The 24296-nt window shown below is 37.4% G+C and overlaps 5 protein-coding genes across 11 annotated transcripts; 3 read left to right on the top strand and 2 right to left on the bottom strand.

The window, feature by feature from the left end:
• Positions 1-440: 440 nt before the first annotated feature.
• LOC306853712 (zinc finger and BTB domain-containing protein 3-like) lies at positions 441-4023 on the top strand. 2 transcript variants are annotated; one of them, XM_079391329.1, is made up of 2 exons: positions 441-801; positions 913-4023. In XM_079391329.1, the coding sequence occupies exon 2, from the start codon at positions 926-928 to the stop codon at positions 2573-2575; it is 1650 nt and encodes a 549-aa protein (XP_079247455.1). In that variant the 5' UTR covers positions 441-801; positions 913-925; the 3' UTR covers positions 2576-4023. The 2 variants fall into 2 exon arrangements, with proteins under 2 accessions (XP_079247455.1, XP_079247456.1); XM_079391330.1 differs by having other exon boundaries at positions 443-807.
• Positions 3271-5901, bottom strand: rnaseh2c (ribonuclease H2, subunit C). 2 transcript variants are annotated; one of them, XM_079391332.1, is made up of 5 exons: positions 5585-5901; positions 4583-4736; positions 4388-4500; positions 4156-4275; positions 3271-4048 (listed from the first exon to the last, which is right to left on the bottom strand). In XM_079391332.1, exons 1-5 carry the CDS (start codon positions 5708-5710, stop codon positions 4025-4027), a joined length of 537 nt encoding a protein of 178 aa, XP_079247458.1. In that variant the 5' UTR covers positions 5711-5901; the 3' UTR covers positions 3271-4024. The 2 variants fall into 2 exon arrangements, with proteins under 2 accessions (XP_079247458.1, XP_079247459.1); XM_079391333.1 differs by having other exon boundaries at positions 5438-5591.
• Positions 5713-8898, top strand: trmt12 (tRNA methyltransferase 12 homolog). Its single transcript, XM_079391331.1, has 7 exons — positions 5713-6132; positions 6499-6667; positions 6753-6951; positions 7115-7265; positions 7357-7466; positions 7547-7704; positions 8286-8898. Exons 1-7 carry the CDS (start codon positions 6080-6082, stop codon positions 8679-8681), a joined length of 1236 nt encoding a protein of 411 aa, XP_079247457.1. The 5' UTR covers positions 5713-6079; the 3' UTR covers positions 8682-8898.
• An 864-nt stretch (positions 8899-9762) lies between these two features.
• On the top strand, positions 9763-18932 carry LOC306853428 (synaptotagmin-like protein 4). 3 transcript variants are annotated; one of them, XM_079390824.1, is made up of 19 exons: positions 9805-9929; positions 10861-10933; positions 11239-11376; positions 12152-12367; positions 12535-12644; positions 12873-12987; positions 13593-13739; positions 13819-13915; positions 14019-14115; positions 14715-14815; positions 14909-15001; positions 15224-15402; positions 15574-15667; positions 16075-16236; positions 16336-16444; positions 16518-16626; positions 16711-16922; positions 17489-17627; positions 18235-18932. In XM_079390824.1, the coding sequence occupies exons 3-19, from the start codon at positions 11261-11263 to the stop codon at positions 18254-18256; spliced, it is 2118 nt and encodes a 705-aa protein (XP_079246950.1). In that variant the 5' UTR covers positions 9805-9929; positions 10861-10933; positions 11239-11260; the 3' UTR covers positions 18257-18932. The 3 variants fall into 3 exon arrangements, with proteins under 3 accessions (XP_079246949.1, XP_079246951.1, XP_079246950.1); XM_079390823.1 differs by lacking the exon at positions 10861-10933 and having other exon boundaries at positions 9763-9929; XM_079390825.1 differs by lacking the exons at positions 10861-10933; positions 17489-17627; positions 18235-18932 and having other exon boundaries at positions 9763-9929; positions 16518-16716.
• On the bottom strand, positions 17852-23539 carry LOC306853429 (sushi repeat-containing protein SRPX2-like). 3 transcript variants are annotated; one of them, XM_079390826.1, is made up of 10 exons: positions 23239-23539; positions 21287-21364; positions 21025-21216; positions 20726-20902; positions 20497-20620; positions 20286-20407; positions 19529-19708; positions 19301-19434; positions 19070-19191; positions 17852-18589 (listed from the first exon to the last, which is right to left on the bottom strand). In XM_079390826.1, the coding sequence occupies exons 1-10, from the start codon at positions 23306-23308 to the stop codon at positions 18409-18411; spliced, it is 1380 nt and encodes a 459-aa protein (XP_079246952.1). In that variant the 5' UTR covers positions 23309-23539; the 3' UTR covers positions 17852-18408. The 3 variants fall into 3 exon arrangements, with proteins under 3 accessions (XP_079246952.1, XP_079246953.1, XP_079246954.1); XM_079390827.1 differs by having other exon boundaries at positions 17859-18589; positions 20310-20407; positions 23239-23515; XM_079390828.1 differs by lacking the exon at positions 21287-21364 and having other exon boundaries at positions 17859-18589; positions 23239-23463.
• Between the last annotated feature and the right edge of the window lie 757 nt (positions 23540-24296).

Here is a 24296-nt window from a genome sequence, read left to right as displayed (position 1 = left end):
TCCAAGTCAAATTTAGTTTAACGGTGTATTAAAATAACTAAAACGAAAACTGAAAATATAATTAATAAAAACTATTTAGATATGTTGAAAAACAACAATAAAAATGTACTAAAATTTAAATAAAAACGGAAAATATAAAAACAAAAACTAATTAAAATATTAGAAAAATCTATCTTAGTGTAATTATACTAAATTAACACTGATTTGTAAGTATATGACACCCCCCCCCCCCCCCCCCCCCCATAAACAGATGGATGGCTAAGATGATAACATTACTATTATTATTTATATATAATATTATATATTATTTAATGAAGTATTATGATTTTGTGTATTTTTACATTTGTACTATTGTTTTTAATTCTACTTATCTAAATCGTTTGTTACCGCTTCCTCCTCGCCAGTAGGTGGCAGAGCACACTCGCACATACAAACCTAACGCACTACACGTAGAAGTGTGTGTTCGTAATGTATTGTTCTAAAAGAAAACATTGCCGTGTCGCGTACATTTCCCCCCACATATTAGAGAATAAATATACCAGATGCTAGAAGGATATATGGCGTTGCTTTCGATTTATATTACAGTGCTCCGGTGAAGGTTTTGTGTAATAACCTATACTAGAAATATATGCTGTGTGAAGAATACCAGAAGATGAGGAATCCGTTTGTATTGCTTCAAGATTCAAGCATATGAATTTACTGGAATCATGAATAACTCGATATCAAGAGAATGTCAGTGCACATAAAACAAACATGATGGTGCTACAAAAGAGCTGATGTTACAGTGGACCTGGGGACTTGGTCAGTGTAAGAAACAACTCTTAACAAGAATTGCATTATTCTAATATTATGATGATATACACACTGCATAAACTATATATTAACAGTCTACCACGGCTCTACTTTTACTAGGTTGTCAGTGGAAATGGAGTTTCCAGGACATAGTCAGCAGCTCTTGGCCAGCCTGCGCTCTCAGCGTTTGCAAGGTTTCCTGTGTGACTGCACTGTGCAGGTCGGCCCGACTCGTTTCGGAGCCCACCGTGCCGTGTTGGCCTCTTTCTCCCCTTTCTTCCATATGTTTTACTCCGATCAGTCAATGGGGAATACCAGCACAATCAACGGAGGACCACAAAGAAACACAGTCACTATTAATGGAGATATCGTGACCCCACAAGCCTTTGGGCTCCTCCTTGACTTTATGTACGAAGGGGTTCTGCGATTAGCAGCCCACCCCCCTCCAGAGGATGTGCTCGCAGCAGCCAGCTTCCTACATATGAATGACGTGGTGCGAGTTTGTAAGAGAAGACTGCAGGGTCGAGGATTGGCTGAGGCGGATAGTACAAGAGTAGAAGTTGGAGCAAACGAGTCTGCTAAACCTGGAGAACTTGATGGCTCGAGTGGAGAAGACGTACCTGGTGCAGAAACAGAAAGAGATGGAGCAGTAAGACATTGTCCACAGTCGAGCCAACAAATGTCACTTTATATCGATACCAAGACCGAAACACAAGCGGGGATGGCTAATCTCCTCACGCACAGTGCAGAGAGTTCAGAAATGGCGGACACGACCCAACCAGGAATGGACTCGGGTCCGTCCACGTATCGTTCTTCACCTAGACCTGACAAAACAAGAATATCGGCACGGACTGCTAGCCTTGAGTCAGCACTTTCAAGTCCATGTAGTTTGACAGAACTAATTCAGACAGAGACGCAACCTGTTGTAGCCACTGCCGTGGCTCTGAGCAGTGTGGACAACACTAATGCTGCTCAAGAACATGAACCTAGAGTTTTTATGCAAGCTCAAACACTAAAAAACCCCAAATTCCAGAATAAAAGTGCTGGAAATCCAGGGTCTTCACAACACATTCAGAGCCAGAATGAAAGGAGACATGAGAAAACTTTGCCCAATGCAAGAAACATGCAAAATAAGCGTAAAAAAACTCTTTCGCAGACATCAAGGGAAGAAAATGAAGATCGCTTTAAAGTGAAATTGGAGGCCATTGTGATTTCTGATGAAGAGTCTGATGATGTAGATGAGACGGTGGAAATGGATGATGGCCCAAGTAGAAATCCAGATTTAGATCATGGGGATGATTTTGATGACAGTAATCATGAAGTCGAGGAGCTGACTGATACTCAATTTATTCCTGCACACCCATTAATTCATCTTCCACATCAAGAACCCCTTTCTTTCCCTTCCTCACCGCAAGGTCCTAATCCTTCTACAGCAGAAACCACCAGCTTTTCACCATCTCTTTTTCCAGCCGATTCCCAGCCGGAGCAGCAGACCATGTACCTTGAGGATTTTCATGACTCGCTTGGGAGTTACATAGAGGACGTGCCTACTTGTAACACTTGCGGAAAGACGTTTTCCTGTGCTTACACCCTGAGGAGACACGCCATTGTGCACACTAGGGAGCGACCTTATGAGTGCAGCTACTGTTACCGCAGTTACACACAGTCTGGAGACTTGTACAGGCATATCAGAAAGGCACATGATCACGGCTTACCAGTCAAACGCAGCAGAGCCGAGTCAGACCCCCCACCATCACCACCCCCTCCTCTTCCCCAGACATAGCCATTATTTGTGGCTCAATCTTTTTAACAGGTCCTTCAGAAACTTGTATGAAGTACTGCTGAAGGATTTTAAAAATATCACAAAATCATGAATTGCCACATCTATACTTTTGTGGCTCATGCCTCAAAATGTCAAATGCTTTGAAAGGGAATCTTGGCACATGTGACTGCTGCCATGATATTTACAAACACGACCAATGTAACTGAACATTATTATTATTTTTTTGGTGGCAGTTCAATTAGCTATAGATAGTTGAGATTTGTAATGTTGCACAACCTGGTTTTAAAATTTATTGCTAAAGTATATTGTTTTTATATAAAGTTTGGCATTGTAAGTAAATTTGAATTGACTAAGAGTGGTTACAGCATACAGGCCTAGTATACTGAAACAGCCTTTTAATAGGTAATCACCATTCGTGGGGGTGTTTTGCAGTTTAAAATGTCATGTTTATGTCTCTTGTGGAATATTGTAGCTGTTATACCAAGAAATGAGCATTGAGATCCATTAGAGCAGATACATGACTACAAGGAAGAGTTTTGCTGTGTATGTGTTTTGTGCATTTTTGTGAGTGTGAAAGATGGTAAGATTTTAAAATAGGTGCTATGAATTACAATCAGCTTTCAGTGCTTTTGAGCAGGGTCCATTCATTTGTTGTAAAATGTTTAGAGTACTTAAACACTACCTTTCAAAAGTTTGGGGTCAGTAAGATTTTTTTATTCAGCAAGGACACAATAAATTGATTAAAAGTAACAGTAAAGACATTTATAAACAGATGTCTATGTCAAATAAATGCTTTCTATTCAAGTAATTCTGAAAAACGTATCATGGTTTCCATAATATTAGAGAGCACAGCTGTTTTCAACATTTATGATAAAAGTTTCTTGAGCAAATCAGCATATTAAAGACATTTTAACATGCTGATTTGCTGATATTAGAATGATTTCTGAAGAATCATGTGATACTGAAGGCTGGAGTAATAATGGCTGCAGAAAATTCAACTTTGCCATCACAGAAATAATTACATTTTAAAATATATTCAACTAAACAGTCATTTTACATTCAAAGAATAATTCACAATATTTCTGTTTTACTGCATTTTTGATCAAATAAATGCAGCCTTGGTGAGCACAAGAGACTTATTTCAAAAATGTACAAACCCCAAATATTCGAAAGGTAATGTACATCAGATCAAAACCTACCAGTTACTGTTAAATAATGGCCAAATGTCTAAATTAAAAGTCTGCACAAGGGAAAACAATAAAACAAGTCGTTTAATAGTTAATAATGTTGCACTGTGATATTCTTCAACACATTTGGTAAAAATGGTGGTTAATACCACAACACAGTAAGTTACATATTCTGTCTTCCAACACAGATTCATTTTCACATTTGTTTAACCGTAACAATGTACTTGAGAAGCAGATCTCCACAATAAAACAATGTCCATTATCAGTCGTCCACTGGTCCATGCATCTGCAGAAAGAGGTATTGATTTAGAAGTTCACTAATACTAAGTGAATTGAGAGAGATGTTTTTAGAGCAGATTCTAATGTGATTAATAGTCATCAAAAGGTACTCACTGCCTCTGCTAGCTGAGGCCATGCCATTGCCATCACAACTCCATCATCAGATGTGGGAGGAGTCTCCAAATTCCAGTATGTGAAATGATGGAAAACTGAAGAAACTTTCACTACTCGGTCCTAAAACAAATAACAGAAAAACTATTTAACAACTAGTGTTCTAAAAAGCATTATCTGTCATTTAGAAATGCATGATATCAGTGAATTCAAAAGTAAGGCACAGTGCAGACACCTCTTGATCAGATGCAGGCTTCTGGACCTCTTTTAGCACTAGTCCTGTGTATCCTTGTGGGCAATGCAATTCCTGACCCTTCAGCCCCCGACCTCTGAACGACACTGTAGTTTCTGCACAACACAATGTTATGTTTATCGGGTAGAGCGCTTCAACTCGTTTCATTCTCGAGGTGTGTACTTGGGTTTTACTAACCGTGTTTGCGTTCCTTCACAGTGGGATTAAAGAACTTGAAGACTTCAGCAGGTCCGTTATGCTCTATTTCACAAGGTAACAAGTGGATCTGTGGATTGTCAGCTTGCTTGAGGGAATCAAGCCGGATAGATGTGACACAACTGTTCGCTGACATCTAATAAAACAAAGTGTGTAAAGCACATGTGACAATTACTAACATTGTCATTTCATTAATATATGTGACCCTGGACCACAAAACCAGCCATAAGTAGCACAGGTTTATTTGTAGCAATAACCAACAACACATTGTATGGATCAAAATGATAGATTTTTATTTTATGCCAAAAATTATTAGGATATTAAGTAAAGATTATGTTTCATGAAGATATTTAGCAAATTTTCTACCATAAATATCAAAATCAATTTTTTTCGGTAATATACATTGCTAAGAACTTCATTTGGACAACTTTAAAGGCGATTTTCTCTATTTTTGCACCCTCAGATTCCAGATTTTCAAATGGTTGTACAGCCAAATATTGTCCTATCCTAACAAACCATACATCAATGGAAAGCTTATTTCAGCTTTCAGGTGATGCATAAATCTCAATTTAAAATAATGACCCTTATGGTTAATTTTGTGGTCCAGGGTCACATATAAGGGTAACCAGGGCTATTGGGACAACTTTCCACTGACATAGTGCCTCGCCATAGGGTTGCATTACAATTTTTTTTAAGTAAAAATTACAAAATTACGATACATTAAATGGCATTAAGTGAAAAACTGAATATCTTTTCAAAGATTAATGTATATTAATAGATGAGTTGTAAACTGAAGTTGAATTACAGACATGTATTGTACAATAAACTATAACGTACTCCGAATCTTTTTCCATTTGAAATAACTCTAGACTAATAACGCAGAAAAAGCTGTTTATATCAACGAATCAGAACTGAACCTCTGTAAACGTGTAAGTTAAAAGAGTACGGTAAAAAGAAAATATAATTTTCTTCTAGATATCTTACCTTGCTTGTTTTCAGTAGTTTATAAAGTGTCACGTGGGACAGCTGCGTTGACTCTGATTGGCCGCGCTGTATTTCTTCGCTACCACGCGGATGTTTTTCGCGGTAAAATCCAAAACATTCTGCCATCTACCGTTCGCTGGGGTCGTCGGATGATGACTCGAAAAAAAGACAGTTTTACTTTATTGTTATTATTAGTAGTAGTATTACAATTATAATTACCAACTTATATAAAAAATAACAGACAGACACACACAGAACTTTATATAACGTCTGTTATATTTATTTTATGATTACAGCGCACTACTTACAAGTGCAACACTAATAATATTCCTACTAGGAACTCGGAACCGACTAGGAACGATGCTATTCGAAAGCGACGGTGTCTCGTTCATGTCTATTATTCGTGTAAGGTTCAAATTTTGAAGGACCGTATTCGTTTGTTTAGATAACTAACTTAATATATTTTGATTATTTTTCTAACGCTTCCTGTGGAAAATGGTTGTAATTCCGTGTTTAAAAGTGCCGCAGCGTCACGCACAAATGTACAGGTAGGATACAAATAGTTGCTCTCTGAATGTGGCATAATTTCCTTTATGTAAAATTAATGTTTAATTTATATTAGCAATCTGTTGATATCGGGTTCTTGTTTTTTTTAACAGTTTAACTTTTTATTCCTTTTGCATTTACAATCAAAATATATCACAGTTATTAAATGAAGCTTTTTTAGTGTTAATGATTTATAATTATCAACATAAAGTATCTCTTTATGCTAATACTGAAATATTCCATGAAATATGTGGGTAAGAATAAGTAAGGAAGTTGCTGTCATGTTAAAACCAGTTAACTTGAATGGTGTTATATGTTTCTGTAGTTAGAAACCTACTGGTGTATTACTATGTATAACTGTTTTTCAGAAAATACCTACTGTCACAAGGTGTTCTGGACCGCAAGTACTGTGCACAGAAACACTCAGATGGGACTGTAACCCTTCCAGTCATATCATCTGTTCTGGCACAGCTTGATCTAGTGGCACTAACAAAAGATGTTGCACAGGACAGCTTTTGTGAAATTGTTGATATCCAGGTAAGCATTCACAATTATTAAAGATATATGTTTGCACCCAGTCCACTGATCATCTGAGTGTCAGTATATCTGCTTATTTTTCTAGGCTCCCCCATTATCAAAGAAGGAAAAAGTTAAATCTTCTCATAAGAGGCTTATAGAGACTTCACAGTCCTTCCTGGTTTCTAAAGGAGAAAAATGGAGTGAAGATCTAGAGAGAGACATTCCTAGCCGATGGCAATGCCATGGAGATCTTGTCCTGTTTAGTGAAGGCTCCTTTTCTAATGCAATATGGAAAGAAATTGGTGGGTGATAATGAATCTCAGATCCTCTATACATCCAGGCTTGTATATAAAACAATTTGATTAAAAATTCTGCATTAATATATATATTTTTTCCAGAGTAAAAACTCTTAGTAATTAGCTTAACTGTCTTGAATCTATTCTTGAATATATTTATTTGTTTTAGGATCTGAATTCTGGACTGCAGTTGCCCTGACGTTGGGAGTGAAACGTATAGCACAAATTAAAAAAATCTCCCTGGATGGTTATCGTACACCTATAGTGACTATGCTTTTAGGAGACAGCAGCTATGTAACACACATTGATAACCACATTAGGTAACCAATAAGATGCTGTGTTATTTGAAAATAAAATCTCAACATATTAAATAAATATTCAAATAAATTAATCTGTCTGACTAAAATTTAGGTATGAGTTTGATGTCACCAAGTGCATGTTCTCTTCTGGGAATATCACAGAGAAGCTCAGAATAGCCTCCTTTGACTGCAGTGGAGAGACTGTGGTTGACTTATATGCAGGTAAAATCAATGCTGTGTGTATCATTGGAATGGATTTTAATCACCCAAGATGCATGATCATATTTTGCCCCACTGTCCAGGGATTGGCTATTTCACTCTTCCATATCTGGTACATGCTATGGCTGCTCATGTGCATGCATGTGAATGGAACCCAGATGCAGTAAAAGCCCTACAGAGAAACCTGCAGGTCAACGGTGTGTCAGACCGCTGCACTGTCCATCAAGGAGACAACAGACAGGTCAGGATAACAGCTTTTACACTGAGATACTAAAGTGCTGATTGACATTATCTTAAGTTCACTTGCTAATATTTTAGAAAAATAAATCATTTTTGTTGTGGATGAGAATCAGATCATTGGGTAAGAGAAAATATATAATAATATATAATAATGTTTTCATTATGTGAACATTTCCAAATCAGGGTTTCTCTAGGTCTTTGCTCTTCCATAAATTAAAGCCTTAAAAAACAAGAGCAAAAATCTTAAATTTGTAAAGTCGTGGCATTAAATGCTGCCTATACTGCAAAAATAAATATCTTCCTCAGCATTTTTTACCAGTTCAAACATCTAAACATCCTTAAATCAAGAAACATTTACTTGAGATGCAAAATGGAGATTTTCTGTGAAACTGAACAAGTTTAAAGTGAGGTTATGCTTAAAACATTTGTCAGTGGGGTCAAAAATGTGTTGTGAATACCATGATTTTTCTGACCGCATCTTGCAGGTATTTGTTCTTGATTTAAACATGAACACACTTTTGTCATTTTGCTTTTTGTACATCTGGTCAGTTGAATTAATAAAGTTTTGGACATCTTTTTTAGCTTCCATTATGTGATCTTGCTGATCGAGTGAATTTGGGCCTCATACCAAGTTCGGAGGAAGGATGGCCAGTGGCATGTCGGCTGTTAAAGAGAGACACTGGTGGAATGCTGCATATTCATCAAAACGTCACAACACCTTTTCATCATGAACCACTTGAACATTCATCTAGCGATGTTGAAAAAGGCTCTTCTATGGAAGAATCTTCTCTGAGGATCCAGAGAGATATGCAAGCATGCACTGCCTGGGCTTTGGAAACAGCCAAACGCATCTGTACACTTTTGTCAGACATCACTGGAAGCAAATGGAAGACAAATATCAAGCACATAGAACATGTTAAGACATACGCACCACATATCAGTCATGTAGTTCTGGACTTGGAGTGTAAACCTCTCTGATAAACACATTCAGTCATGTATAAAGTTGTTTTAATTTTAATCTCTATAATTTGCTATAATTAGAGTTTTACCCTTTTCTTTGTGTGTGTGTGTGTACACACACACACACACACACACACACATACACACAAAGAAAAGGGTAAAACCCTAATTATAGTGTGTGTGTTTGAGATGTGAAATTATAGTAGTTTTATGTAGTTATTAAAAAAAAATCTTTAAATCTGGCTGTGATGTGCATTTATTGTTCAGTTATGAACACTGAACACTTAAGTACTGTATGGTTGTCATGTTCGAAAAGCAGTTACGATTATTTCATTTTATCTCTAACAACAGATAAAACGCAACAACAATTAAGTGGCCATCAATATTTATTTTATTAACAAGTATATGGAATTTCCCTAATATTAATTAATTGTTGTATTATATACAATACCATTCAGACATTTATTTAAATGTTTTTTGTTATTTTATGATTATCAGTGCTGAACTGATTTGATCAAAATACTGCTAAATGTGCTCATTTGGTGCTAAAGAACATTACTTTCAATGTTAAAAGCAGTTTAATTTTGTTGTGGAAACCATGAAACAATTACATTCAGGATCCTTTGATAAACAGAAAATTCAAAAGAACAGCATTTATATAGCACAGGAATCTGTGACATTAGCATTACTGTCACTTGTGATTGGTTCCATGCATCCTTGCTGAATAAAATTATTAATATCTTTAAAAGAAGAAGAAAAACTAATTATTTTTATATCCTATGGCCATTAAAATGTATAATTACGTCACTTCCACCCAGAATTAGGTAGCTACTATTAATTTTCCCTTCATGATTTTTTTTTTTTTTAATCCAACATTGGATTTAAATTGGGAGATTTGTTTATATACAAAATGTTTCTTTGTCATTACTCCAGCGCTTAAAAGGTTCCAGTATTTCACAACATAAACTTTACGCATTATTTATACAATTCTACTTTATTTATTTGCTGTTCTCAAAGCTTCACATCAATTTAAATCTTAAAACACAGGACTAAAAGCAATAATGTGCTTCATGTCCACTGATCTCCTCCTCCTCCTTCCACGGAGGAAACTGACGTCTGCGCGCGTCGTGGACGCGCACCTGTTGCACGGTGATCCAGCGCTGACTGAGAAGTTTGCGTTTGTTCCTGTTCGACGTTTATTTGGCAAAGCTGGAAGTCATAGACCTCGCGGGGAGAAGAACAGTGTGGGGAAATCCTGAGCTACTGGTAAGAACACATTTGAAGAGATTTTGTTGAAATGTTACGCATCTATTTTATATACGACCAACTGTACTAACACTGTTTAGATTCTGCTTTAGAATAAAAAGAGTGTCTCAGTTGTTGTCGTTGTGCCTCGATGTATTCACTCCTCTTTTGAGATCTTAAAGTGTGCTAACATTTGTAAGTTACTCTGTTTTCCTTTACGCTAACTGTTTGCGACTCTTTTATGTGTAATGTTGGATAATTTATTTATAATTTATTTAAGTGAACATTGTCCATGTGTTAGAGCAGGTCAGGTCCTTCAGATCTGTATCAGTATAGCTGGAGGAAGGTCCATGCTCACTTTAATCCTTTCTATTTTCCTGAAACGTTCAAAGAATGAGGAAAACGTTTGTTAAGAAGGCCTATTTGTTTTGAATATTGACCAAACCAGTCTTAATTGAAGGTTATTGAATTTTTTTTCCCTCACGTTTTCCACCGGTTGAGCTCAAAGGATTTTCACAAGGCTCATGTGTGCTACCAAGTAATAATCATCATAAATGCCTCATTAAAAAAGCCCTCCACCCGTGGTTGTGTGTCCATAAAAGGTGGCAGCTCCTGTGATACGCTGACTGCATGTTGTTTTCCTCTTTTCCTGATGACATTCCAGTACTCAGCCCCTTTTCCCAGACTCTGTTGGCCTTTAGTTATTTATTCTCGACCAACGTAAATTTGATTGATTTGCTGTCCATAATTTTACCAGTGACAAATCAAAGCAATGTTCTCATGCTTTCTGGTCAGAATATTATTATTATACTTGATTTATGTGGTAGGTGCTGGGATGTGAATATCTCTACTTCCCTGCTACGATATTGGCATTGCGAGCCATTGGTAACCAACTAATTTGCATGTGGAGCTGCATGTCACAGGGTGTCCTTGTGTTTGTCTAATTACTCAGCTCCTGCAGGGAGGTGTTGAAGAGCCTCTGACATACTGACACTGACAGACACTGCATGGAGGAACTGTGAAAGGTCACTCCCTTTATTTGTCAATTCTGCCCTGTCTCCAGGTCTCTGCCCTTTTGACAAACAGTAGGACTTCCTTTGTTTGTGTAACGCTTTCATTATATATATTGGACTCATCTCTGAAAAGCAAATGACATTCTTGGTTGCGTGCTTGTTTATTTATTATTATCGTAATCGGCAGCACTGGTATGTTACTTGGTTTGCAGTTGTATGTGGTTCTACGGGTTTCTGTAATTCGCATTTGTGTTGACATTTAATATTTTGTTGACTTAATGCATCCAGAGCCATTTGTTTGTTTTTCTATTCCTTAGAAGCAGGGCTTGACTGCCGAGGATGGTGCAGAACATGGAGATCAACGTGTCCTTCCTGACTGAGTCTGAGCAAGAATTCATACTAGAAGTCCTTCGGCGAGATGAGGAGCTGAGGCGCTTGGAGGAGCTCCGTGTTAAGTGAGTGTCACGTTTGCATTATTGAGAATAAGTCTTGTTCTAGAAATGCATAAATAAATTAAATTATTCATAGACAATTTGGGATTTTAAAATAGCAACAAATAATTTCTCTGATCTCAAAATATCCATAGTGACTAATTAGTTTAAATAATTAATAAAAATCCATTAATTAAATTTAGCTTAATTTATGCAAACTTGTTTAAGTGTACATTAAATATCACATTACACCTTTTTTTTTTTTTTTTTAATGCAGTACTGTTCAAAATTTTTGGGGGAAAAAATCTTACTGACCCCATACTTTTTAATTTGAAGAATGTAGTTTATTAAATGTTTATGTTTGTTTAATGCCTGTTTCTACAAAACAAAGTCATACAAATCAGGGCTTAAGGCCTGTTCACACCACAAACTATAAACAATGAAGATAGCTATAAGGATCACTGTATATTAGCATCCACACCAACAGACGATAACATTGTTTATTGTAAGCACACACTGCAGTTTTATCATTTGCTGCTTTAAATGCTTGAGCTCTTTAAAGTCCGATGTAATCTGATTGGCCGTCAATGTTTTTAATGTTCACCAACTGGAAAAAAAAAATGTTATAAATGTGTTTCTTCTGTGTCCTTATCGTTATAGCTGTGGTGTGGACTTGAATGATTATTAAAATTTTTAAGTTATTGTCCTTTGTGTGAACAGGCCTTTAGACTCTATTTTGTACCCTGGAAAGGATCAGGCAAAAAATTCAGGGGAATAAATGCAATTTTTGTATTCTTAGGAAGCTAAAAGCTGAGTTGCTGGAAATCAGAAGAAAGGGTGCGAAACGTGGCAGTGGGAACTACAGCGAGCGCAGCTGTGGCCGCTGTCAAGAGCCTGTGGGCCTTCTGACCTGCAACGATAGCCAGTGCAGAGAATGCAAACATCATGTTTGCAAAAAATGTCAATCTGCTCGACCCAACGGATCTTGGATGTGCACAGTGTGTGCCAAAGAAATGTGAGTGTGTCCCCCATGCCTCCCAGTATCCCTCTCTTTGTCCTCCGTCCACTTAGAAACCCTATCATTAAGGGGCACTTTAGACTGGAAAATGAGGCCCTTGCTTAATGGAAAAGGTTAATGTTCAACAGAAACTCAACTTCAGGGTTTTTTCTCTTTTCTTTCAGAGATCTGAAGATGAGCACCGGAGACTGGTTCTTTGACGATAGGGTTAACCGCTACTCTACAGCTCCTGGACACGACTTAGTCCGTGTTTCCCTCAGGAAAAGGCCTCTGAGTGAGTGCAGGAAGCAGATGCCAGACAGCCTGATAGAGCCTTGAACTTTTTTTTTTTTTTCATAAAGCGTGGAAAGTAGATTTTCTTTGTGTGTGTTCACCAAGAGGAGAGGACATAGGAATAGTTCTCCTGTTTACTGTAGAGTAAAATGGCTGGCAGTGTTTTACGATTAATGATTATACAAAATTCACTTCCCCGTTTAAAACAAATTACAACTCTCTTTTCTAGGTAAAAAGCATGAGACAGCTGGGGAAATGCTGTTAAACGGAGCCGAGTTGAATTCCAGCCAAACTGTACCTGTGCCCAAGCCAAGACTGAAGGACATCGCACTAGCAAATAAGAGGTATATCATCATCAGCACTTATTATGTGGTCTCATGTATGAGCAAATAATGTAATGTTCTTTATCATTTAAAATATTAACTTTTTTCCAATCATCTCTTTAATAAATGTTATCACTTTATTCTATTAAATATCACACAGCCAAGTTCTCTGTTAAAGTTATAGTTCACCCAAAAATACAAAATCTGTCAATGTATTAATCCTTGTATCATTGTAAACTGTATGCTGTTTTTTTTTCTTCTGCAAACCACACATACACACACAAATATATATGTTTTAGAGATAATTCACATAGATCTTAGTTTCAACAACAGTTTCAACAAACTGACTTAATGGCATTTGGTTACGAGACATGCAAAAGCAAATACATTTGAGAATAACGCCCAGCCTGTTTATTTGAGATCTTATCATTGTGTTCCACAGGGAAAAAAAAAACAAAAAAACATGTAGGTTTGTAATGATGTTAGGATGTGTAGTAAAAGTATATTCTGTGTACTATTTCTCCAGCTATATGCAGTGGCAGTATGGTTGAGGTGTTTTAATATTTATTTAACAGGATGACATCTTTGTCCAGCACTCTATACTTCATCCTGTCTCATTCTTTCAGCTCACCTCTTCAGGGTTATGAGGGACATGATGTGCTAGAGGATGTGCTAGAGCAACAACGTAGTGACACAGAATCAATAGAAAAAGCCAGTCTGGGCAGCAGCAGTGCCGAGACTGAATTGTCCCACAATACCCCCCTAATGCAAAGGTAAGATCTGATTCTGAGATGCAGAAATCCACTGGCTAATGATGTAATACTGTGATGCAAACCTCTGATTTGCACCTAGAAAAGAGGAACCGACAGACAAGACTAGTTCAGCAGACCCTGCTGTGTCCATCCTGATGCTCCCCGCTAACAGTGACAGCCCATCAACCACTGAGACAGTAAGTGTTTATTCATAGTTCACCCTGTTTAGCCATGTATTTTCCCTGTCCTAGTTCTGTTTATGTGTCACCTATTGAATTTCCGTCACCCCTGCAAATTAAGGCCTCGTTAATTCATCACATGAATGTCAAGTCTGATTCCTTGCCTGAAGTGGATGGGCTTTTCAAGAAAAGTGTCAGAAGAGTGCACAAACTATCAGGTATGAGTATTCAAAAGTCTGGGATCAGCAAGTTTCAGCAATTTTTTTTTTTAAAAAGAATTGAATACTTTTATTCAGCAAAGAAGCATTCAATTTATCTAAACTGGCAGTGAAGTAATTTAAAGCCAGTAATTTATATTTCAAATAAATGCTGTTTTTTCTAGTATTTATTAAGTCATTCTGAGAAAATGTATCATGGTTTTCGACAAATATTTTAAGCAGCACAATAGTTTTCGAAATTGATAATAATAATAATACATCTTTTATGAGCACCAAATCAGCATATTATAACAATTTCTGAAGGATCGTGTGACACTGAAGATTGTAGTAATGGCTGCTGAAAATTCAGCTTTGCCATCACAGGAATAAATTAAATTTTAAAATGTATTCAAATAGAAAATGGTTATTCTGATTTGTAGTAATATTTCACAAAATTACTTTTTTTACTGTATTTATTCAAATGTATGCAGTCTCGGTGAGCATAAGAAACTTAAAAGTCTTCTTTCCCCAAACTTTTGAACACTAGTGTAAAGTTATTTATTTATATATTCATTTATTTTACTCTGGATTTTAAATATGCAAACACTGTTTTGTCATAGATATTAAACTAGCCTCCACACTTGATTTGCGTGAAGATGGAACAGAAAGTGCTACACCCTCTATGGGAGACAGAAGCCAGTCAGTTCCTGGCCTTAATGCTGTGAGTTAATTTCTAACAAATTCAAACAACTTTGCACTGTATTATTTATATCTGCAATCTAAAGTGACATCAATGTCTTACTTGTTTCATTAGGATGATGATGAGGAGGAGGAAGATATTGATAACTTGGTAAATATACACAGGCAGAAATTCGGTGACAGCTCAGGAAGTTTGGGAGGCTCGAGGGTAACCTACTTTAATATTATTAATTAAAATAATATTAAGTAATCATTAAAATTAGGTAATATTGACACTGTTTAATTTTAAATATATTATTACTAATGATACAATAACAGTATTTATATTTATTTTTAGTGTAAATTAATTTATTCACAAACTAAATCAAATCAAATATTAGACACTTGAGTATGCTACCCAGCTGCTTTTTTTTTTTATTTTTACACACAGGCCACTCTTGGTAGTACGATGAGTGTGTACAGTGAAGCAGGAGACTATGACCGTGTGGAAGTGAGTGGAGATATTTTCTTCTCTCTCAGCTATGACGAGCCCAGCCAGTGCCTGTCTATTGTGGTCAATGAGTGTAAAGGCCTGGCTTATGCTGATGCAGCAAAAAAGAAGTGCAACCCGTAAGTAGGTCTCCACACAGCATATGCTGTGTGATTTCCTGAGAGGGTCTCAGTTCTTTACTGTCTTCCAAGAATAATAATTTTCCACCCGTGAATCATACCACTGGGTTTCTCCGTTACAGAGCGAAAATCACTGCTAAACTCCCCTGATTGGTTGATTTCTTTCTACAGATACATCAAGGCTTACCTCCTCCCAGACAAAAGCAAGAAGAAAACCTCAATCAAACATAAGAACATTAACCCTAGTTTTAAGGAAACACTGAAGGTATAGTTTCAATTCCTTTTCAATAAATTGATTCCCAGCAAAACCAAACCCCCCAAAATAACTAATTTCTCATGGTTTGGAACAACAAATACTATCAGAAACTGATACCAGTGGGTAATAATAGAAACACTTAGTCTATATGCTATGCTTTAATAGCAGGTAATTAAAACATTGCACACTAACATCAGGTTTCGAATGGGCTTGGTATTGACAGAAGATAAGTACACTGTTATCACAGAGTCACAGTCAGACAAATATTAGTTCATATGCTTGCCCCATTTTAATCTAGAGCAAACAACATGCGCAGTTCACACAAACAGACTAAAACTGGCCAAAGCTCCTACATGGTAACCTCTCACTTTAATTTATTTTATATTGACAACCTGTCTTGTGCTTGTTTGTTTTAGTATTCCATCAGCCGCACCCAGCTCATGACTCGAACACTGCAACTCTCAGTTTGGCACTACGACCGTTTTGGCCACAATGTCTTTCTGGGTGAGGTGGAGGTACCAGTGGATAGCCATGATATTGACTCTGCACATCAAAAGTGTATGGCTCTTAGAGGAAAGGTATATGTTTGGTTTAATGCTATGGCAATAAGTCACTGTACTCAAGTTGTTGTTTTTTTTAATGTTACAGTTACACTTCTTCCCTGTTTATCTTCATAGGCAGCTGCCCAGCCAGCATCTCCTTTTGATCAGTACAAAGGAGAGCTGGTGATTTCACTTAAGTATGTCACCACCAATAAGACACATGCAGAGGACTCTAATGGAAAAGGTGAGGGAAAACATCTGTAAAATGTCTTTAACTAGTGTTTCATTGTAAATTATGCCTCAATTCTCTACTGAAGGAAAAAAGACCAAACTCACAGATGGTGCGGAGCTGCATGTGTTGATAAAAGAGGCCAAAAATCTGACAGCCATGAAAGCTGGAGGCACATGCGATTCCTTTGTGAAAGGGTTTGCAAACATCTGTTTCATTACATCTGTTTGGTTTTAAAAGGCCCTTGCTTGTTTATTTCTACTAATTACACTGTCCTTCAGGTATCTGCTGCCATCAAAGAACAAGTCTTCCTCAAAGAAGAAGACTCCAGTAGTGAAGAAGACAAAGAGTCCAAACTACAACCACACATTTGTGTACACCGACCTGAGTCTGGAGCAGATGAAGGATGTATGTCTGGAGCTCACCGTCTGGGACAGAGAAACCCTGCATAGCAACGACTTCCTGGGAGGAGTTCGTCTCAGCTTGGGCGGAGGTAAGAGCATATTGCTTTGAGCTGAAAACAATTCAGAAGCCTTAAACATTGATTTAATTGCTGGATTCAACTGCAGATACCAAATTCAGAAGAAGCGTCACATCATTCACCATTCAGGTGTTTTCCTTTCCCCAGTCAAGCTTTATTGTTATGATTCATGATAATAAAACTTGAACTGATCATGTAAATGTACCATACAAGTCTCAGCAAGATCTCTATAATGTAACTTATATTAACTTATTTGGTCAAAAGTAAAGTAAAAATGTGAAATAATTATGCAATTTAAAATAAATGCTTTTCTATTTTAATATAGTCTTAACATTTTTAAATATTTCTGATGGCAAAGCTTGATTTTTCGACAGCCATCCCAGTATTCAGTGTCTCATGATCCTTCAGAAATCATTAGCTAATGTGGTGCTCAAGAAACATGTATTATTATTAATGTTGAAAACAATTGTGCTGCTTAAACCATGATAAATTTTACTTAAAAATAAAGATCCAAAGAACAGTATTTGAAATTGAAATCATCTGGAACATTATAAATGTCTAAACTGATGTTTTCACAGTGACTATCAAGGAGGGAAATGAAGAGTGGGTGGCAGACTCCACAGGGGAGGAGATGTTCCTGTGGAGGAAGATGATGCAGTACCCCGACTCTTGGGCAGAGGGCACTCTTCCACTGCGCTCGTCCATGGGAAAGGGCAAGTAAGGACATTGTGCAATATCCTCCCCAAAGCCATTATCCGGACAGGGGGTTACACATTCCAAAACATTTGTGTGTTGCTGTTACAGCTGTGCAATTTGAGAACATGAATGCATCACAGTAATATTTTAAAGACTTTTAAGGTTAATGCATATGACCGTGCATAAAATGCTTTTTTATATTTTTAAACATTTAAGGCAGTTCACAAATAATGATGTGGAAATGTGGAGTTTGTATATGTTAATTATATTTATTTTCTATAAATGTTGCAGCTGAATGGATGTTTTGAAAGACAACAATTTGAATACTGTTCTTAAAAATGGAGACAGTAAATATTTTAATTTGAATAACACTTTGGTTTTAAACGTGCACTTGATAAATGGCCCAAAAAGATTTACGTGTTCAAACACAATGTATTTTAACGTCATAATGCTGATTTACTCCATTGTGAGCAACGTCTTTTTAGAAACGACATGAAAATACCAGCATTTAATAAATATCAAATATTTTTAAGAATCCACATTGTGTGCTGTGCACTCGATTATAGATAGTTTCTTCAGAATATGTGAATATCTTGTGCATCCTCACACGGTACTTTTCCACTTGCAGATTAAAACCTGTTCCAGTCTAAATCACATTTCCAGCTGTGATTCTCTGTGAATAAATATCTGCGATATGTAGTTTCAAATGATTGACTGCCAAGGAAACAGGTTCTTGAGGTGCCTGTCGCTATAAAGAAATCTCCCACCCACAACATCAGATCTGGAGTTGATCAGACCGAGGTCAGTCACAGAAGTCCCTGTTCATCTCCAGTCTCTCTAGCTCCTCCTCTGTGAGGAGATACTCGTCTACATATGAGTAGAGCTCATCGGAGGTGGTGGGGTTAATAAAGCGCTCCCGATCCACACCATACTCATCCAGAAGCACCATGGTGAAATATGCGGTAGATATATACAGTGCCTGTCTGTTACATACAAAAAACACATGAAAACCACATTTAGATTGGAAACACACATGCACAGTGGAGATAATCAGCCAAACATTTTCTTTCAGCATAGTCACTATTGTTGCAAAACCTCATGAAATTGTTTTGTCCAAAATTGTCATGTGGCTTTTATCAAAATATGGCCTGGTCTTGAATAGAAAATAGACTGGTCAGTGTGTGTCTGCTGAAACTTAAAGTCAGCATTAAATCCAGTTTAATCCCATGTTACTTGATATACAATGAGAAAGCTTAGAATGGGATTTGATTTTATCAACTGGAAACCTGCAGGACATTAAATAAACTTGACATTAAGTAAATTGTCAACATTATTTTGACTGTGTATTTGTTTGTAATATTGCAGTCATCTGCCAGTATGACTTCTATGTAAGTCTGTAAATACAACAGTTAAGTATGTAGTATTTGACATGAAAACGCTATAGTAGATACTTAGTAAGTTACCTAAGACCCTCTATGACTTCAGGCTCTAGTCGTTGTTCTTTGATGCGGCCCACTGCCCGAGGTGAAGTTCCTAACAGCTCAATCACTGTCACATGTCGCAGATCCAGGCCACACTCAGCTTTCTGTGTCAGAACATTCCCACAATCATAGTTATGCACTGCAATGAGATGGTTACTCTCCTTATTTAGGATTATTTTTGCTTTAGTCAAAGAAGTACAATATCTATACTACCTGCAGCATAATATTCTGAAGCCTGTACTTCTGGTTACCGTTTTCTGGAGTAGACACAACAAGAAGCCTTCTCTTTTCATAAAATTGGTCAAGCAGAGCACCAGCAGACCTGACGTCTGTTTTAATGGCCATTACTAAAAGAAAAAGCAAATGTTTCACACAAAAATGTGAGAAAGTATTTGAATTTGTTACAGTTAAAATTAAACATAACCTCAACCACATACTCACATATACACTGAGCTGCGTCATCAGACCAGCTGCGGTTGAGCTGACAAACACGTGTTGCAAAACCTGTCCTTTCGAAGCCAGGATCACAATGGTATTCACATACAGCCCCATAATTATTGCCATCAGAGGAGCATGTCAGATAGCCATGCATAGGCGGCTTTAGCTTTGGGCATCGTCTCACTGAGGGAAAGAACATTTCGGTTTAAGGCATATATACCACTGTATAGTACAGTGGTGGGGAACGTTGATACTGGAGGGCCACTTTCCTGCAGAGTTTAGCTCCAACCCTGAAAAAAAACTAAAAAAAACTAACTGCATTCTGACGACCTTGATTAGCTGATTCAGGTGTGTTTGATTAGGGTTGGAGCTAAACTCTGCAGGGAAACCGGCCCTCCAGGATCAACGTTCCCTACCCCTGGTATAGTACAACTGACTGGATCTAGTTAAGGAAGTTAAAACCTTAAGTCACATATTAATAATGTTAGTTACAGTTAAAGGCATGGTTCCCCAAAAAAATGTAAATTCTATAATCATTTACTTGTGGCTTTATTTCTTCTGTTGAATGCAAAAGATATTTAGAAAAATGTCTCGGTGCTTTTGGTCTATGTAATAAAAGTCAGAGGGGTCCAATATTTATGTTCCAAAAAAATCTGAAATGACAAAGGTGAGTAAACGATGACACCGTTTTCATTTTTGAGTGAACTTTCTCTTTAAAACTTCGAAGCAGAAGCAAATCAAAACTGTATACTGGCTTCACCTTCAACATGCACTGTAAACTTGCATTTGGCTGTGTTGTGAGCCTGGTCAGAGACTTTATATCGAATTATATGTATTCCTTCAGGAAAGTCAGATCCAGACTCCAATCCATTTCGCAAGACCCTGGTAAAGGATGACAAAAATGCAGTTTACAGGTTGCCTCTCTGACACAGAGGAAGTTGGATGGCTTTCATAAAATGTGATGCACATACTGAAGTGCTCTGTCAGCGGTATCTTTAGCAACAGGACGCTCCCATGAAACCATGGCAGTTAGTTTTCCTGGTTCTGCTACCTTCACTCTGGGCATAGGACATTTCAGTTTGGGGGGGTCATGATCTGAAACAATGCAAATTTTATTCAATGTTACAATGTCTTCTCTCTGATTTAATAAATAATGGCATCTGCAATCTATCATACATTAGACTAGATTTGCAAATGTACCTGCACACGTCGGTTCTGTGCCACTCCATGTTCCCCCTTCTTGGCACATCCGGTAGCGATCTCCCTCAATCTGGTAGCCTTCATAGCAGGTGTAGTCACACCTGGAGTCTACCACAAAACCACGGGAGCAACTGTACATACCGTAGTCAATCAGAGGCAGAAGATGGCAGCGTATCTCTAAGATTCAGACATAATATAAACACATGGTTCAAGTACTCTGCAGCAGCTGTCAAATACATGTTTGTTACTGAATCAAAGAGTTAGTTTTGTGACAATTGACACCTTTTAAGTGTACTTACTCCGACAAACAGCGGATCCAGACCAGCGGCGGTTGGGCATGCACTGCACAGATGATTGCCCCAGACGTTTATATCCTCGAACACAGGAGAGCAAACAGCGAGTTCCAAGCGAGCCCCGGTGGTGCCCGCCTCGAGGAGAAGAACAGGACACTTCCCCATTGGACAGCTTAAGTACATGGCACCACTGCGGATCTGATGGCAAAAATGGTTTTAAAGTAACTGTAGCATTTCACATTTAGTCATATTGTATATGCACATTTACGTTTGTAGTCCAACTGCGGGGTGTAGGAAGTCTCATCCTCATGAACTTCATTGGTGTCATGGTAAGAAGACGCTGAGCCTAAGAGCAAACATAATAAAAGCTGAAGTTTTGGTAAAAAAGTCTTCTAAAAATTATTTTCCAAAAGACTGAGTCAAAATATTGGCCAGCACATCATAGCAGCAAATCAGCTGCATCATTAGTATCCTGCAGCCTCAGCAGTAGAGAAAAAGATCCCCAACCACTCCTGTTTTTGTTTCCAAGCAGCACAACCATCATCATCATTCTTTCCACTCACACACGTTTTTTCCAGTTTTACATACATAAAACTCTTTCCCTAAACTATAAGGATAATTTCAGGAATAATATTCAGAGAAGATCCCTAAAGTGAGCTTAAAAAAAGTTCAATACTGTACAGAATGTCAGCTGAAATGTAGGACAGAATTGTTTTAGCCAATGCCAAAATCACATTTGCCAAAAGGTGATGCTCTTTGCACACAGAAAACTGAAGATCCAGCCAAGTCAGAGTTTCCAAGTCCATGTTTACTGGATTAGGATCTTTGAAAATAATTGTGTAGAGACTGTCTCACCAGGACGAGATTCTATGAACGCAATATATTAGAGTAGCTCAGTGTTATTTTAGTACTTTTCCATGCATGAAAAAAGTTTTACATTTCACTCATTTTCAATGCTGAAATTCACCTAATACTGGCAGCTGGTTTTGCTTCATCTGTAGTCATGCTGGGATAGAATCCAGTGACTGTACACAGAACAAGCAGCTACAGACAAATGGGTGGATTCTTGTATTCTTACAACTTTCCATTTCCTTCTAAATAAAAGATTGAGGCATGTCTGAGCACAAGGATATCTGAATCTAAGCCAATGATATGGAATGAGGATAACCGTATGCAAAGATGTTGCCAGGCCTAGAGGGATCTCATTTTAAATATCCATACTATTTACAAACCGTTTGTCCTTTAGGGTTGGGGAATGCTGGAGCTTATCCCACAGTCTTGGGCTTTAGGCAAGGAAACACCATGGACAGATGGGCAGACTTTTTAAATACATCTATTATTAAATATATAAAATGCAGAATTTATAGTGATAGAGACTGACTACAGCTGTCTACAGAGTTGTAACATACCAAGACTGTGACTCAACATTTGTCAATACCCACACTGCTGTACACTACCTGGAAAACATTATGTGGTTCTTCTCAAGGGAAAACTTTCCAATTTGTGTGAGGAAAATGTTCTCATTTTCACAAACTATTTGGAACTGTGGAGCAAACCAAACCACTTACAAAATATGTAAATTCCCATGAACAATCAATCAGCTCACCTGCATAGCTTATACAGTACATGACAAGATATTTCTTGCTTGTTTGTTTAGACTTCGACCCAAACATGACACAGGTAAAGTTGTTCCTATAGAAGGTCAAATTAGGGCTCTGTCACAAATGGTGAGCTTACACTCAGTCATTTGCTGGGTCACTGGGTTATAATTACAACTGTTTAGACGGTGTGGACATCAGTCATCAAACAGTGAACATGTTAATAATATGTCTTTAGATACATTAAACGCTTAATGGATGAAACAATTGTATGTTTATGTCTGTGAAACTATTCTTTTGTCCAAATGTACATGACTTATTCCCCTGGAGTCAGAAGACAAAAGTGCGCGACTGAATGACTGGGGTTTTGAGAATCAATAGCAGGAGGGAAAATAAAATTAAAAAAACATGTTTAAACGTTTAGTGTCACTGTAGCCTGTATACTATTATTTATATGCAATACTTTTCTCCACTAAAACCTGATAGTCCGTAATTTCAGTGCAAGGGTAAAGACAGCTGAACGGTTGAGAAAGCTTACTCTGCTTTACACAAATAACTTTACACCGTTTAAACCAGAGAAGACTACAGTTTCATAAAGAAAGAGAATATAAAGATCTCTTACCCTCAGTGTAATCACCCAGAGACCGACAAATGATGCACAACTCAACAAAAAGAACAATAAATCTGATCATTGCATTAGGTGTCAGGCGGAAATATGGCTATAAATGTTAAAAGTAGATTTTTTTTTAACTTAAAATATATTCTGCTATTTCCAAAGTAATCGTTGGATAAATTCTTGACAGGGTTTAGTCCCAAGCAGCGAATCCCACGCAGCCTTCTAACGACTGGCGTCTCAGCACACATTTCTTCCTCTAGTCGGATTTGCAACTCTTCTGTGTAATGCTTGGACGGATGGTGGCACTGCTGTTCCTTTATCTTGAAACAATGGTCAAAAAGTGTGTATATATATATAAGGAATTAGAAAATACTGAATAATTAAAGAGCAAAGGTTCAGATGCAAAAGCCTCTAAGTGCAGTCTGAATTTTTCTTCTAAAATACCCAGATTTACCTTATCTTCAAATGACTACAGCCCCACTGACTTCCTCTGCAAATGCATTGATGAAATGAACAGTTGCATACCAAAACTTTCTTCAGTTAAACAAGGAGAAAACTGAAGTCAATGCATTTGGAAACAAAGATGAAGTTCTCAAGGCGAATGCATACCTTGACTCTAGGGGTCAAACGTCAGTAAAAATCAACTGAAAACCAAGTCAAAAATCTTGGGGTGATTTTGGAGACAGACCTTAGTTTTAGTTAGTCATGTCAAAGCAGTAACTAAATCAGCATACTATCATCTCAAAAACATTGCAAGAATTAGATGTTTTGTTTCCAGTCAAGATTTGGAGAAACTTGTTTATCACCAGCAGGGTGGATTATGGTCTCCTCACCGGCAGGCCTTCCAAAGAAGACCATTAGACAGCTGCAGCTCATCCAGAACTCTGCTGCCAGGATCCTGACTAGAACCAGAAAATCTGAGCATAACACACCAGTCCTCAGGTCCTTACACTGGCTTCCAGTTACATTTAGGATTGATTTTAAAGTTATTTTACTCGTTTATAAATCACTAAATGGCCTAGGACCCAAATACATTGCATATGCTGGATATAAACCTAACAGAC

The sequence above is a fragment of the Barbus barbus genome (assembly GCF_936440315.1).
Source record: "Barbus barbus genome assembly, chromosome: 33".
NCBI classification, from domain to species: Eukaryota; Metazoa; Chordata; class Actinopteri; order Cypriniformes; family Cyprinidae; genus Barbus; species Barbus barbus.
Note: the sequence above shows the minus strand (reverse complement) of the source record. Positions and strands in the feature narration are given on the sequence as shown.